Source organism: Dermacentor albipictus, chromosome 4 (assembly GCF_038994185.2).
Source record: "Dermacentor albipictus isolate Rhodes 1998 colony chromosome 4, USDA_Dalb.pri_finalv2, whole genome shotgun sequence".
Taxonomy (NCBI): Eukaryota; Metazoa; Arthropoda; class Arachnida; order Ixodida; family Ixodidae; genus Dermacentor; species Dermacentor albipictus.
In genome coordinates, this window is record NC_091824.1 from 141864200 (window position 1) to 141880794 (window position 16595).

A 16595-nucleotide genomic window follows, 5' to 3' on the forward strand; every position below is an offset into this window, starting at 1 on the left:
ACATCTCGTGCACTTAGATTTAATGCATGTTAAAGGACCTTAGCTAATAAAAATTAATCTGGAGCCCTCCACTGCAGCGTTTCTCATAGCCCCAGCATTACTTTTGGGTGTTAGACCCCACATATCAGTCAGTCAATCATCCTGTCATTAAGGCCTGTGTTGATTACAGCGATCTCCTTTCTACTTGATGTGTGATGATACCCATTCATGAAGGGCTGTTCATGCAATTAACCTTGCTGTGTTTCTTGCTTGTTGTGCAGCAAGACAAGTTCCAAGTCGCCCTGAGCATCGCCTGCCACCTTCTGGCACTTCATTTTCAAGCACACCTGTTCCAACTCAGTTGACTCGGAATAGTCACGTGACTGTCACGTTAGATGGCACATCAAGCGCACGAAACTTGTTGCAACAACATACTCGACCATACTTTGACTCACTTCTTCGACGTCAGCTGAACAAATCTGCCATGGGCCCAGCAGCAGCAGTAGGAACACCATCAGCAGCATCCAGCAAGGGCCAGCCATTAGCCCCTGAGAGGAGCCTACTTGCCCAGCACTTAGCTCAGAGAAATAGTGAGCCAAATGGTGTGGAGCTAACCCCCACTGAAAGAGTGCGCGTATTGAAAACATCGGGTGGGACAGTAACGGTGCGTTCGCTCAGCCCTGTGGCTGTGCCCATCAGGGTACATGCAGAACAAGCCAGAGCACCTTATAGCACAGTGCAGACTGAACCACCTAGGGCACCTCCCCGTAGCATAGAGCATGGTGTTGCCAGTGTCCCCTTGCAGAGGAGAGCACCACCATCATCGCCCATCGTAAGTGCACCTGTTGCGGTACCACGCAGAATATTGCCCAAGCCCGTGCATAGCCTGGCCTTCATGGCCAATGGGAGCCGTACACATCAGAATTCATCCGTGGTCTCTGTTCAGGATGCAACCTCGAGAGTGAGGTATGTGGATGCGCCTGTTCATGCCAGTCCAAACGATGTGATCACTGGTCTGAAGAATATGGCGGTAGTTCACCCTCAGGTACGACCTGCCATGTCTGTTAAGCCCATCGCTGCTGATGAATTAGCCAAAGATGTGCAGCTGTCAAAGACAACCCTTCAAAATATGGCCGCTAGCGTGGCACAGAAAATGACACAGTCAAGCACCACAGAAGTCGCTTCTGCTGCTGAGCACAGGGCCCTTTTAGAGCCAAACCTTGTCGTGCCAGTGTCAATCCAGCGAAGTGTTCCTGAACCTGTACAGCATGTAGGAGAAGATGAAGGCAGGAAGTCGAAAATGATCATTGTGGACCTCACAGAACCCACAGAAACTTCTCCAGCCGCTAAGCAGGATTCATCTGCCATGAGCGCACGAGCTGAGATGAGGTTGTCAACGCCTCCTACTGCGACAGATGAACCGCTTCAGTTGGAAGCGGGTTGCCTCCAAGTGCCATCGGGCCTCAAAGTGGACTTTATCAACTTAGACGACTTGTTAATAGGCGACCTAAGCTATCTAGCCAAGTACTTTGGCCTGAGCATACTGGAGCCCCTGTCTATGGATGATATTGCCAACAAGGGACTGTCAGAGTGGATAGATATCGCGGATGAAGCCGAGGTGGAAAGGACATTTGTAGAGTTGAAGGCCCTGAATGGGAGCCCTGGTCAGCATCTTTGCTGGGCTAATCAAATGACACCAGAAAGTTCAGACGTTGCGTATCCCATTATAGTTCCTGAATATGAAGAGCTTACCACTAGCCTCCCAGCTGATGTCACAAAATCTGCATCAACAACAGTGGAAACAGCTGATGGAAAGGCTTCCCCTGCAGGAGCTAGCCGCAGTCCAAGGGGCACCAAGGAAGGCACAGCCAAGAGCCCTCTCATCTTGATAATCAAGAAGGGAGCCAACAGCAGTGCTTCAAGTCCAGCATGGCAACTGTCTCCATGCAAGAGTAGCACTGCAAAGGAGGAAAAAGAGGAGTCCAAGACGCTTTTCTGCAATGCACTGAATCTACTGCCAAGTTCGGGGGAACAGCTGAAGAAGATGCGCAAGGGCAAGTCGGCCCGTGCACTGGCTGTGCTCAAAGACAAAGTGATGTCGGAGTACCTCAAGAATCACTTTGTGCCACTGAACCGTGTGCAGGGCATGTACCGGTATTTGTTCAAGAAGGGCCACTTACGGGAGGGCAAGCTGACGTATGCCTGTGAGGTTTATCGGAACCTGCGAAGCCGAGAGAACCGGCCAAGGGCGTCTCTGGTCATGTCACGGTATGACGATGAGGGTGAGTCACCTGAGCCATGGTTTCTTTGGTGTGCAGACATTCTGGTCTGTTCAATTCCTGAACACTAGTACATGTAAAGTTTAAGTAATGTGAATAATATGATTACAAGTGCTGGGGTAGGTCTCTGGATCTAGCCATGCTTTTTTTTCCAGGGGCTAGCTTTCTCAAGTTTGGTGCCATCCTTTGGGCCCCACATTAGCTTGATTCCGTGATCTAGTAGATTTTGGTGTGGCTGAAGTACTATGGTTGGCCTTGCTGTGTTACACGTCTGGTGAAAGCGTTCATTGTGCTGCTTCATGAAACTTAAGCTGGGTGTACACCTTTTACAGAGGTTAGTTTGCAGAGTAAAAGAGAGGGTGCTACCAGCTACAATGCCGTGTGACTCTATTGCTCGCATTCTGAATGCAGCCAAGTACCTTAATTGTGTCAAGAAGGCAATGGGGTTGTGCCAACTATTGACTGTATAGGCTAACATGTGCATATGAAGCAGGATTGCACACCAGAAAAAGAATCTTCCGACACTATACAATCTTCACATACCCTGCAGCACCAAGAATGAGTGAGATTTGTGTTTTGCGGACATTGTCCTATAAGTGGTGGTACTGGTCATGATTAACAGCTATCTACAATATCAATAAACTATTGTATATTGTAGGTGACTGGGTATTTTTAATGTTTAGCTACTCAGCTTTCAAAAGAAATGTTTAACCACAGCGGGGACCTTGTGGTTTAGCATCCAACTCGTATTCAGGAGGTATTGGGTTCAAATCTCAGTGTCACCGGAAACCCACAGGATTTTCTAATTAGTAGAGATGCCCCCATGCCTGATGCTTAGCTTATCTTCTCAAAAGCATCTCCAAAGAGATTTCTAGGAGGAGTCTCTGGATGCTCCTTGCTCATTCACTGTTAGCCTTTGTGCAGAGCATCCACCGCGACTGTGGGAGGCAGACTAAAGCTGCCACCAAATACCTACTGGTAAAATAGGTACAAGCATGCTCCCTGCTTGGTGATCGGCCATTACGGGACCTCAGCACTTGGAAAGGGGTGCTGCTTCCCAATCCAAGGGTGTTCTCTCCTTATAGGTGCTTTAGGATAACACATGGAAGATTGCTGCCATGGGATCAGCCTAGGTACCCTTTCTCAGGGTTTTGCTGTGCCCACCAGGTTTCATGGGGTTGGCATGGTGTGGGCTTATTTGAATATTCAGTTGGTAAACGGCAGCAGCATGGCTTTGAACCCATGTCCTCCTGCAGCCGACGTGGACACTCAACCACGAGGCCACTGCTGTGTTTCCAGCTCCGATATGAATGTATGATATATATATGCTTCAATATGAATGTGCAGGCAAGTAGGTAATGGTCTAAACTCTCTAAGGACTTAGTGGCAGTGATGAGGATCGCAAGCACAGGTCTCAAGACAGTTTTAGAGAAGGCCAAGAGATGGCGCTAGTAGTCGCAGACGCACTGGGAAGCCAACGTGTTGGTGGAGGTGGAGCAGTGAATAATGAACTGTTGATTGGACATGTGTTCTTCCCTCCTGACAACTGATTCAATACTTCTCTGTAATATTCCTCAGGTATTCACAAGTATTCATAATATCAACTCACAGGGCTTGTGCATTTTTATTGCATGCTGTTTCAGTGCAATTGCCTGAACATTGTCACATTTTGTTACTGCTTTTGCAAGCTTGCTTCAACTGATGAATTCTCTAAATAGTTTGCACAGTTATGTATACCTGCAACTTTTTTGCCCCCTGCAGACTTCATTCCCAAAAAGAATCAACCATCATCTCCGGGCCTTCTTTGGCACTTGAAGAAGAAGAAGAAAGTTACTTCGAAATATGGTAGGTACATAGATATTACCTCTTGTCTTTTCACAAGGGCACCTCAAATCAACAGCCATGACGTAAACATTTTCATAAGTGCATGTAAAATCCTAGAGGGATGCCTCCGCCTGAAAACAGTGGCAAAATAGGTGCCATTTTACATAATGGCAGTTTTCAGACTTGCATGAAATTTTATTTTAGCGATTCATGTGGCAACAGCACACCATGCGTAAAGACACTGCTGAGTCTTTAACTGGGCAGCTTTAAAAAAAAAAGGAAAAGAAAAACATGTTTGACATATTTACTCAGCAGTAGCAGTGGCTACCAGTGCAGTTTGTATTGCAATGTACACTTGTCTAATGCCTAGGAGGGTAATACTTTAATATTGCATTTGTAGAATTCACATGTGACTGGACTTCACACAGTTTCTGTGTAAGTGTGCACTGTTGCATGGACCGTATTTTATGGTGATAGCTGTGAGAGGCTCTTTTCTGGCATAGCTTTTTAGCATACTTTTGTTCCGTGCTTGTATTATAAAAGACATTGCACTGGTCTGAATGTGGTTTGTTGCATTTACCCATTCGCTTTTCTTTTGTACTGTTATCCCACCCTTGCTGTGGCCTACCAGAGCTGCAGCATGTGTAAATCAGTGAACAAATAAATAAGTGGCAATAAGCAAAGTAGAAAGAGCACTAGACAAGCTAAGAAACCAGTTTTGTCAGTTTGCTGTACAGAAATTATCATAATTTTGGCATTAAAGCATTCAATTTCCAAAGTTCTTGTTAATGCCTCAGCATGCCCTCGCACTGCCTTAATAGCTTTGTGCAGAGCTGATGTCGTATCCAATGAAGTGACAACTGAGGGCGACTATTGATAGTTGACTTACTAGCCATCACTTGAGAATCGATGCATTTCAAACTTTGCATTGCATGAGGGATGGTGTTGGTCAGCTGACCAACACAAATCAAAAGGAGCTTGGAAGTCAGAAGGTTGATGGAGGCAAACTGATTGAATGCAAGAGCAGCCTCAGCAAATTCTCAAAAAGCCCTTGTTAGGTTAATCAGATATGCATTGTCACTGGGCTAAACTGACTTTCAAGCATTTCGTCAATCAAGAGAAGTTGTGTATCCAAGATCTGTGTCATCTGTCTCACAGTTGAGTCTTATAGTACCTCCTCATCAGCAAAAGGTTAGGTGTGGCCTGTCCCAATGCCCCGTAGTTGCACATGTAATGTGTGTGTCAGCTTGTTTAACACAGCACCCATATCTGGAGTGCCTACTGTCTTTTCCATGTTAGTGGCTGCTGAGGACAATGCTGGCCATTGCATTAGTCGGCAGTTCGTCAGCCAATTAGCCGACCAGTATCTCCTTAGCAAGCTTGGGAAATTGCCCTGGGCAGAGTGTAGTTGTGGGTGCTAAAGAACTGCCATGACGGCAAACATTGAACGTGCACTTCAGTAACCCTTGGTCCTTCCTCCTGACAGAAATGGACGATGATTACATCCCAAGGAAAGGTCAAGTCAATGGCCAGAAACTTCGGCGCAGCCTGTGGGGCCGGCCAAAAGGTTCCTGGAGGACGGCAGCAGCTAACAGCGATGCTAGCAGCAACAGCAGCAGCCCATCTGTTGAAATAGCTGCAGCCAGTCTAGCAGAACTCGAAAGTTGCTGCATGACGCCACTGTACAAGCTGGAAGCAGGCAACTGGACTCCCAAGTGTTCCGCAGACGACTCTAGTCGATGGGACATCTGGGTCTCTGAGAACTCTCTCGAGAGCAAGATGTCGCGTCCCATTCCAATGGTGGTCCTGACCAGGATTGAAGACTGTGATGCAGGTTAGTTGGGGTTGCTGCCAGCGATGTGGCAGAGGTGTTCATCGGCAGTGTTTGACCTTGTAGTCTGTAGTCTACAACCTGCTCGCATAAACATTGTCAGTAAAGATAAAGATAACAAGAACCTGTGCTGGTAGGCATAAGCTTGCGTCATGTAGATGGGCAAGCATGACGTTGTATAAGTACAATGAAATCTACAATTTCAACTGGCTGTTATAATTCAAACGATGGGTTCCTGTCATAATTGCATTAATTTTGATCTGCAAAAACTTTCTGGTATAGCTGGTGTCAATATCATGTTGAGTGCCTAGAAAGATAGAATGAGTGTTAATTCTGTGGCCACCCAAAGCTGTGCTCCTAAATGCCTCATTCACCCTGTATTTCTTTAAGCAGTGTCTAGTTGGCACTATAACAGAGTCCTGCTTATGCATAAGGTTTTGCATGGCCTCCGATATTGCGCAGTTCCGCTATTGCAGCAGCACATTGCCCCATTGCCTTGAATGTCACGTTTTAGGCACGTACTCACACCAGCAAAATGTTTTGTACATTTGCTGAAATGTACGGGGAAAGAAACAGTGAGTTTGTCTATTGAATTGCATTTTGAGCATTGAAGACATAGTCGACAGCCAACTCTAAAACACTCGTTGGAATAGCTTCACCAGCTTTTATGCAACACGAGTAAGCACTGAAGCTATGGCTGACGAAATCTGCAGGCATAGGATGGAGTTGGCTGATAATGCAGCTGTGGAATGCCTTCACTTCGGCTTGGCTCAGCTTAATTATGATCGCACAGCTAGCTAACATTGTAGAAGGCGTATGACATGAAGCACTCTGCTTAGGGTTCTTTCGTTGAGCAAAGTCTTTCTTGAGTGCGTACAGGAGACCAACATTGGAGATGGACTGTTGTTCCTGCTTGCCAAGAAATGGATTCCAGATAACAAACAATTTCTTTCTTGCACATACTTGCATTTGTGGACCATGCCTATAGGGGAAACTTTAAATATTGCCATGGTCTACACAGCTTCCAACCTGGAAGGGCCATCTAAATTTCCTTGCTTGATAATCATGGTGCATCACATCAATCTGCCTCTTTCATTTTCCTGTGCTGCCGCATGCCGCTGAAAACGTTTTGGAAGGGTCCCGGGGCTTTCGCCGGTTGACTTGTGTACCTGCGCCCACGTTGACTGCGTGTCTGTTGAGCATTTCGTGCATCACGAATCATTATTAGTGGCTTCTTCGGGACAGCATGTCATTCCTGAAGCCATGTAGCACTCAATAACTACTGGGTGAACAGGCCCGAGTGCGCTGTTCTGCAAAAAGTGCGGCCGATAAAGCCACGCATAGTTTCGTTTGGCGGCACGGCTGCCTTGGAATTTGTCACCAATTTCTGCACTTGAACATCACTTATTGTATTCTTTTTACACATCATTTAGATGTTTCGCACATTCAAAAAGTCTTCGAGCGCAGCCTTCTGCGTCGGATTTATTAAAGTGGTGCACTTTGTTTACATCGACATCTATAGCCGCAGGTCGTTGTTATCGTCAAATATTGTGGAAAAGGTCCATCGCCGATATGAAATACAGTGAAACCTCATTAAACCGTAGTTGGCCGCAGCTCGGAAAAAGTACGTACTAAACAGTAGTACTGTTTAACCGAATAGCATGAGATCGCCCACTTACCTGTCGAAAACGGAACTCAAAGAGAGTGCGATGAAAGGGGAAAAAAAACATGCAGTATTTATTCTCTTCGTGCGACAAAAGTGTTATTTTCATTGTTATTTTATTGCCGGGTGCCGGAGTTTGGAATACTTTTCATTTGGAATAAAGTTACGCTATCGCGCCTCTGTTCTCGTCGCGCCGATTGCATTTATGAAGCTGACGTAACGCGCAGCTTATGCCACTGTCGCCCCTGAATCGCCCATGCTGTCGCATTTCGTGTCGTCCTCATCACTGTCGCTAGTCGACACTTCGGCAACAACACAGGCAACGATGGCGAAAAGTCGAACCTCGTAGCCGACATCTCTTCGCGGTCGCAGCAGCACTGCCGAGCAACTTCGCATTCCAAATGCCACACACTGTAGTCAATAGCAGATCCCTGTTGCATGCCAGCGCCGACTTCTTCGTGTCATGTTTGATAGCACGGACGATGTCTAATTTTTCTTCTATGCTGAGCACCAGGCATCTTTTTTATTGGAGCTTCGGAATGACACGAGCCACCGAACGATGCGAGCTTGCACAACGCCATAACGCTCTCTGGCACGGCGTGGAAATGGTGTTGATGTTGATGTGGCTTCACGCGCAAACCAACAGAGCGCTTGGAGGCCGTTTTTCCGATCTCTGAGGCTTGTTGTTCTGCCGGGCCGCCCGATGGAGAAGGCACACCGTCGTGTTTGCACAACGAAAAGTTGAAACGCTACGTTTTAACCGATGCGTACGCAATAAGCTGGTACAGTTTATGCGGATACAAAACACATTATTTTCAATGGCCGCTGAGTCGGGGATTTTACTTTACTACTTTTAAAACGAAGCTACTGTTTAAGCGGGTACGGTTTAACGAGGTTTTTAGTGTCAAAATGTAGCAAAACATGCATATCTGCGCAGATGTGCCATGTTGTTACACCCTGAGACGAGTCAATATGAGCGGCCGAACCACTTAAACAATGGCAACTGTGATCCAGATACATATATTGCGGGCTGTTAATTAGCTGATTCTCGCTTTTCTTTAACTCCATCATACTTACAGTTTTAGCCTGCCATAGAGCATTATTAGAGAAAACTGTGCTAGCATAAGGGTTTAATCGTAGGCCATGTTGTTCTCTCAGGAAAATGCGCAGATGCCATTGCTCACATGGCGTCGGTATAAATGAGTGAGGCAGTTGTTTATGCTTCTGTATACCGAATACACCGTCTCGTGTTTGCTGCTTGGCACAGAGACAAACAGTGCATCTCTGAAATTGAGAAATGTGTCTGCAAAGCAATATACGTAGCGAATGCGGCCGACAGCCTACAGGTACGGTGACGTACAGATGTTGGCACAGCGCTCTGTTACCGCTTACCACTTATTGTGTACCGCCGTGCGAAGTGAAGTGTAGCTGATTTCAAATCGTTCAGTCCAGAATTGAACTATAAAAGCAGTTTCGTTGAACCTAACTGCTTACATTTCAGTTCAGGTCCGCCGGTAGCGAGTGCACGAACTCAACGGCGCCAGGTTAACCTTCGCTGAACAGGATTGGCATTGGCTCAAACATGTGGGCACGGCTTGAGAGGGCTAAAGCTTGTGCATTTCAACTTGGTAGGCGTGCTTGACTCATTTTGAGCACGATTAATTATATATATACAAGCAAAGACGCTGTCGCTATTGTGTTGTCGGTTCGATGGCCGATTGCACAGGGTTCAGTCGAACGATGGTCGGCATGCTGATTTTGCCAGTGCCTTCGACAAGAAAGCCTGTCACAGTAGAATTTGCGCTCGTCAATTGCATTGTTATCGACCTGGTATGATAAAAAGGTTTCAGTGACGCACAGTAGTCGGTCAATCATTAGAGTTAGCGTCTTGTCGGTCTCGTATCGACCCAGTGTTGCCGGACCTTACGAGTACGTGCAGTCGGAGCCCGCTGCCACCACCACCAGCAAGGGAGGATCGACGCTGCAAAAAGACTTCGTCAGCAGCGTGATGTACTTAAGTGTTGCCCAAGTGTAACGCATGGGTTTTTCGTTAAATTAGCGAGCCATTCATAAAAGGCGGCAACGGTGCAGTCCGGACAACTCGGACGATGCCCTGGCCGCCTTCTCTTTTAAAGTGGAGTTGCAGTTTTATGCTACGCACGTTTTCGGCACCGTGCCGACGTCGAGCTACCAGTAGAGTTTCAACGTGGTACACGGCAGGAGTGTTTGCAGCAGCGCGCGTCCGAGCGCTTTTTTTATTCGGGGGACTTCCCAGCGTGCGGCCACGTGCGCGACCCTTCCAAAACGTTTTGTGACTAATCCGCTAGGGCAGGGCGCATGCGCCGTTGCGCCATGAAAGAGGCGGATTACTGGTTGTGCAGTCCACAATCTTGTCTCCGTGACTGTAAACATACTTCAGAAGACCACATATATAGGTGCTGAGACCAAGTTTTGAATGATTCCATATCTGTGGGCACTGGTGTTATAACTTGTTTATTTGTGTATTCTTTTTATGTGGACACTGAAACTCTTGTATGTAGCAAGAAAACCCTACCAATCTGTAGACAGTGCTGCTATGAACATGTAGGCTAAATATTACTTTGTCACATGCAGCAGGAAGCCCGTCCACATTCTTTCACGATAGCTTGCATGCTTTGTCCCATGGCTTTTCAGGCCCCTGCTTTTCCATACATTGGCAATGACGTTACAGCCAGCGTAATATCCATAGGCACCCGGCCACTGGGCAATTGTTCATGACCATGAATTACTTGTAAACAGAAGCTTGCGCATTCATGCGCACTCTTCCCAGAGCTAGGAAACTGAAGCGGCGGTCATTAAGGCACTCGTCCACTCTGTCACTGCTCTGTTGTAGTCCTCAGGCATCTTTTTCAGATGCCCATCCAGAAAGATTACCATAAGCATATCGCAAAATGAAGAAGAAAAAAAAGAAACGTGCGGTAAGTGGGGCACGTCTATTCGCACTGCTCCATCTAAGAGAAATCAGTAAGTTGAGGGGGAATGAGGAAAGTAAACATTGTGCTATCGCTGTTAATATTTGAAAAATTTCTTCAGGAATAAGTTCCTTGAAAGGCATTGCACTCCAGTGTGTTTACCTGATATGAAGATAGGTAGTGTGGGGGTCCTGCTTAAGAACAGCATATTGTAAAATAAAAGTGAACCCATATTTAACCCTTTGAGGGTCGAATTATTTTGAAAAAAACTTTATTATTTTGTACAAATTACTTTATTGTAGATCTTGAACGTACAAAATGTATAAAGTCGGGAATAAATAGTAAAAAAAAAAAATTAGGAACAGTGTTTTGGTGTCGGCATCACTCATAACTGCAAAATGTTCAATAATATTTCAGTGTGGTACTCCTTGAAACACGGGTCTACGCACAGTGCCTTATCAGAGTCTGCACACCTAAAACGCGTCTGTTCTCCTCTTGGAGCGACGAGTTGTGTTGGCACACACATGACATCTCTGTATGCGGCTGCCTTGGGCAGAGGTCTGAGGCACCCTCTCGCGTAAGCGCGTTGCCGCAGAGAGCGAGAATACCTCGCGAGCGGCGGTGATAAACTAGCTAAAAGCAGTACCAATAAAGGTAGAAATCAACGTCTGCCGCCCGTCCAAAGGAGTGCCGACAAAGAGAAAAATCACGTTTCGCGGGCCTCCATTGCAATCACACGGCGAAACCGGAACCGCAAAAGGGGTGTTGCTGCAGTCTGTGCAATACACTGAAGCTACAAATCAGTTCTGTTTATCTCCGCAAGGAGTTAGCACAAATTTCAAATGCTTCTTGTAAGTCCTAAGAGGTGGCAGCACCTCCCAGTGAGCATGCATCGTCATTATGGCGTGAAATTTCAAACGGAGGGTCGAAACTGCACCCATACGGCAAAGACCTTGCGGGACAGAAAACCGCCGCCGTACATGTACGGCAAAAACCTTCAAAGGGTTAAATTCAGCACATCAATATGTACGAGAGCTGCAAGCTGCATCAATTCGTAATGGAAAATAAGCAATATGGTTGTAAGGAGCAAGGTTCACTTTAACCCTTAAAGGATGGCAAAAAAATGAAAGAAAGCTTGCAAAGGAGTTGGAACCTTTTTTTCCTTATGAAAAAAATTAGATTGATCATATAAAGCAAAACCAAGGGAAAAGTTAGTGTCAGAAAGACGTTTATTAGAAAAACATTTTATGCTGTTATGAAGGTGGGCTTTGCTACACACTGGTGCATTTCACCACTAACAGGATTTTTGCACCGCCTGGTACTGTTCACAACTGGCACTGAGCTAATGACAAGCTGAAATTGTCCTGAGGTCAGCATGAAAAATAAAATAGCTCTGGATGAGTGGGACTTGAAATCCGTCTTTTTGAAAGTACAGTAAAAGCTCGTTAATTCGAACCGCAAGGGGAAGCCGCTTCAGTTCGAATTAACGAAAGTTCGAACTAACGAAAGTGAAGGAGAGCAACAGTACACTGCGATTTGGAAGCAGTAGGGCATGTCAGAAATTTGGCGAATCAGAAAGTGATGCCGTGTGCCGCGGGCACACGCCATCTTCGAGTCGAAGCTCTGGGTCCGACTGTGCCACACCACCGATGTCCAATGAAACAAACGTTAGCCGGGGCTTAACACCATCACAATGAATCGCGACGGCCGATGCCTCCTAAGCTGAAAACAGAGGCGCACAACCGATGAAGACTGCCGAGACAAATACGCTGAACATGTGAAGGTGGCGAAGGCCCTGATTAGTTGGTTCTTGATTGCAAGCGCAGCTGCGACGTACTTGATTCGCTGTGTTTTGGCGCTTGCCGTGCCATCTCCGCACAGCATTAGCAGCTGTACAAGATTTGCGAAGCCTCCGAGATTCGCAGCAGGCAAGAAGTCTCGGAGCTTACGTAGAACGGAGAGGCGGCAGCCGCCGCCGCCTTCTGGCTGACCCCGCGTCGGTTAGATTTTTTTTCCGATTTTGCCTTCTCTCGCCGTTCTCTCCGTTTCGGAGGCAATACAGCCTTGTTTGTAGGCAGTAGGCGCGTTTCTCTGGCCGTGGGCCAGGCGAGCGTAGTTCGAATTATCCGTGAGGGAACCTTCTCGTGTTCGAATTAACGGACTTCTTTATACATAGACTTCTGTGGAGCTTGGCCGGACCAAATCGTAGTTCGAATTATCCATAAATTCGAATTATTGAAGTTCGAATTAACGAGCTTTCACTGTATGTGCTTGACAAGCTGAGGTCATCTTCTATATGGAGACGGTTAAGTTCAAGTTCAAGTTCTTTTATTGATCAAATGAAGATAAGCATGTTGGGTATGGTGTAAAGGCCCTATAGCTCTCATAGAAGTTTTGAAGGGCCCCCTAGGTTATATGCTGTTATATAAGTACTAGAGCTTGTGAGAAAAGAACTATATGTGAGACAGTACAAATACGGTACATACTCATTCAGCAAGTGATGCGAGCAAAAAAGTAATGGTTAGTTTTGTAGCTGATAAATGGCTGTTGTGCTTTTAGGTCTGTTGGTAATTTATTCTAGAGCTGCGATACAGTATGCGAGAATGTAAATTATCTATAATTAGTGCGAGATTTTGGAATGGTTAGAGTTTTTGAGGTGACTGATTATAATGGGTAGGTGGTATTTCTGTAATTTTTACAGAAGGATATAGTATAATTTTTTGCATGATCTTGTAGAGCAAAACGAGAATGTAGTAATCAATGCAATGTGTCATGGGTAGTATAATAAGTAACGGGTATGCGAATGTGATTGAATTCTATCTTTTTAGGAAGAGAAATAGCCAGAAGTGCTGTATTTTGTGCTGTAATAATTGGCAATAAAGCAGAGGGGTACGCAAGTCCGTATATTGCTAGAGCATACGTAATATGGGAGTGTACAAAACTGACATAAAGAGTACAGAGTGTGGTCAAAGGAGAAATGTAACATAGTTTATACAGTATTGGAATTTTCTTATAGATGGTTAGTGTAAATTCATGGATATGTTTATGCCACTTTAGTTGACTGTCGAGGTAGATGCCTAAAAATTTTGGCTTGGTAACTCTTTGTAAAGGAGAGTTGAAGTTTAATTATGCAGTGTTCATTAGTGAGGTGTTTTTTGCAGCGAAAACTATATAGTTACTTTTCTTTGTGTTTGCCAGAAGATATATTGAAGGCAGTTAGATTTAGCTGGACATCATTACCTTTTCTGTATATATCTGTTTCCGTACCAGTGGTCAAGAAAATATTGGTATTGTCTGTGTATACAATGCAGTCTTCTGAGAGATAGTCTGGTAAATTTTTGATGTATGCTATAAAAGTGCCTAATATAGATCCTTGGGGAATTCCACTGTTAGTTATAATTTGGGATGACAACATACAAATATGAACCACTATGTACTGCTGCCGGTTTTTTAAATATGTGCTAATTAGGCTGAAAAGTGGTCCACAAATACCATATTTTCCAAGTTTTTTTAGTAACATGTCGTGGTTCGCAAGGTTAAAAGGCTTGTTTAGGTCCCTGGAGGTACCCATGGTTGATCGTTTTCTTTCCAAGTTTATTTTAGTTATTTCCACAATGCTAATTAATGTTGTTTCAGTCAACTTTCTTTTTATGTATCTGAATTGCTCTTTGGCATAAACATTGTGCGCTGTGAAAAACTTATCTAGACAGGCTAGCACTACTTTTTCAAAAAACCTTAGAAAACGGGGACAATACGGATATTGGTCAGTAATTGGACATATTCATCTTATCCCCTTTCCTAAACATTGGCACAACCTTGGAAACTTTTAGTAGTGTCGGGAACAACCCTGAAACAAACATATTGTTCATCATATGTGATAGGGGTTCACATTGTAGGGGTTGAAGGACGGACTTCGCGGATGAAAACCACAAAACTTGGGAGTATTTATTCTACATTATGTACAGGGAGGTGAGCGTCAAGTGACAGTTGTACAGTCATTACGGGCCGGCAGCAACTCGGACGCTGCGGCCCGCGGCAAGAAGTTCGAGAGAGGTGAATCAGGGAATCAGGGAATGTCCCAGCATGCTCAGGTCTCTCTGGAAAGCTTCTTATAAACCCTTCGAGCACTGTAAGTCACGTCATGTTTGACCAATGAGAGAGTCCGCTCCGATGACGCCACTTTCAGCCAATGGTAGGCGCCCGTGTCGCGGTGTCACACCTGGCGGCTCTCTGCGGTCTTGCCTCGCAGACTGGCAATGCACTTCTAACGAGGAGAAGGGGAGGGCTGCTCATGCTCCATTGTCCGAGGCCCACCTGCTAATCCCGGCGGCGCACGAACTTGTTGGCACGTGAACTTGTTGCCTTAAACTTGTTTGCTCGGCCGCTCCTCTGGAATGTGCTTTCCTGCTTCGGCATTCCTCAATTAGCTGTGCTGCGACTCGAAGTGGTTTGGGGAACTCGAAGTAATCGCAGGAAACAGCTCCATATCTAACAACATATAATAATCAGTGTTTTAGCAGTGATACAGATACGAAGTCTAGACTGTTTGATGAAGCATTTCTTAAAAAGAGAAGTATGTTGTTGACTTCATGAAGGTCAATAGGCCTAAGAGAGAACTAGAAGGGTTAGTTATTGTGACTGTCTGATTGTGATGTATGTGAGTTATTTACAATTAAACTATTGGTCATTGTAGTGAAGTAACTGCTGAAGCTTTCAGCAAGAATAGAAGGATCACTTACTATCATGTCATTTACAAGGATTCCACATATACTGTTTGTGTTGCACGTGTCTAGGGCGGTGTTTATCGCTTTCCATGTAGCTTTTTAGTCACCATGTGCTTGTTTAATTTTAGCGTGAAAATAATTTCGCTTAGCAACCGTGATTAGACTTTCAAGCTTTTTCTTGTATTTTCTATACTTGTTTTTTAAAGTGACATGTGGTTTTTGCTTTAGTTTTCTATACATTGCCTTTGGGATGTATTGACTTCAGAATACCGGCTCTTAGCCACAGTTATCGCTTTGTGCTTCTCCTGGATGCCGTTGAAACACACTCACCTAGTATTTTACATCTGTTAAATATTTTCATGAATTGTTCGTATTTGTTGTCGATTGTGCCTGCCGAATATACAGAGGGCCAATTTTCTTTCATAAGGGCATCAAAAATGATGTCATATTTGTATGTTATATGCTTTTGCTGAGTACATAACTGGCTACTGGATATGATAGTCGCAAAAATAGGAAGGTGATCAGCAATGTCAGATACTAATGTTCCACTTGTAAAATTGATCTCCGATATGTTTGTGATTATGTGATCCAATGTGCTCTGTCTTGAGTTAGTAATGCGTGTTGCTAATCTGATTACTTTTTGTAATCCGTAGCTTGTTATTAAGTCTGTGTGGTTATGTCCGTTTGATTAACGTCAATGTTGATATCACCCAATATAATAATCTGAGCAGTATTGTTACTGTTGTTATCAAGCCACTTATCTAATTGAGATACAAACTCATTTTTGTTGTTTTGCAGTGACCTGTAGATGACGCCTACCAATGTGAATTTTTTTTGGTGAGGTACAAAGCTTCTGGCTGCTTATTTTTTTAAGTTTCAGTTTCAGTTTATTTCTTTAATAAGTGGATATACATGCTTACACAAGTATACAGAAGGAGGTCCCAGAGCATTGGGCTGAAAGGGGACCTCCTGTCAGAAAATGTATGCATTTGTGCCAGTACGCAGCAAAGAACGGTAATACAGTAGTCACTAGGTAGAAAATTATACAAAGTAAATGTAGTACAAACTGCAAAATAATATGAAGTCAGCAGCTAGTCGTAGAATTAAAGCAGTAGTTTAACGTGTTCGTAACATAACGAACCAAAAATATTTTTAAAGGCTACAAATGAAAAAAGCAATAAAGAAAAGGAAAAACGGAAAGGAAATAAGCAAGAGTGAAGTGAATATAGTTCAGATATGTGGATTATTTTGGCCATTTAGCAGAAAAGTGAATAATGTTTTTTTTTTTAAGAAACCTAAAGACAAAGAGCGCTTGACATCTAGTGGGAGGCTGTTACAAGTAGA

The 16595-nt window shown here is 44.7% G+C and overlaps 1 protein-coding gene across 6 annotated transcripts in view; it reads left to right on the top strand.

Annotated features, from left to right (window-relative positions):
* The window catches only part of LOC135915436 (uncharacterized), a 49966-nt gene that overhangs the window by 12148 nt on the left and 21223 nt on the right, over positions 1-16595 (top strand). For all 6 annotated transcript variants that reach the window (XM_065448508.1, XM_065448506.1, XM_065448511.1 and 3 more), the window contains 3 exons: positions 261-2261; positions 4020-4103; positions 5569-5916. In XM_065448508.1, the coding sequence (XP_065304580.1) occupies positions 261-2261; positions 4020-4103; positions 5569-5916 (2433 nt within the window). The remainder of the gene's footprint in view (positions 1-260; positions 2262-4019; positions 4104-5568; positions 5917-16595) is intronic.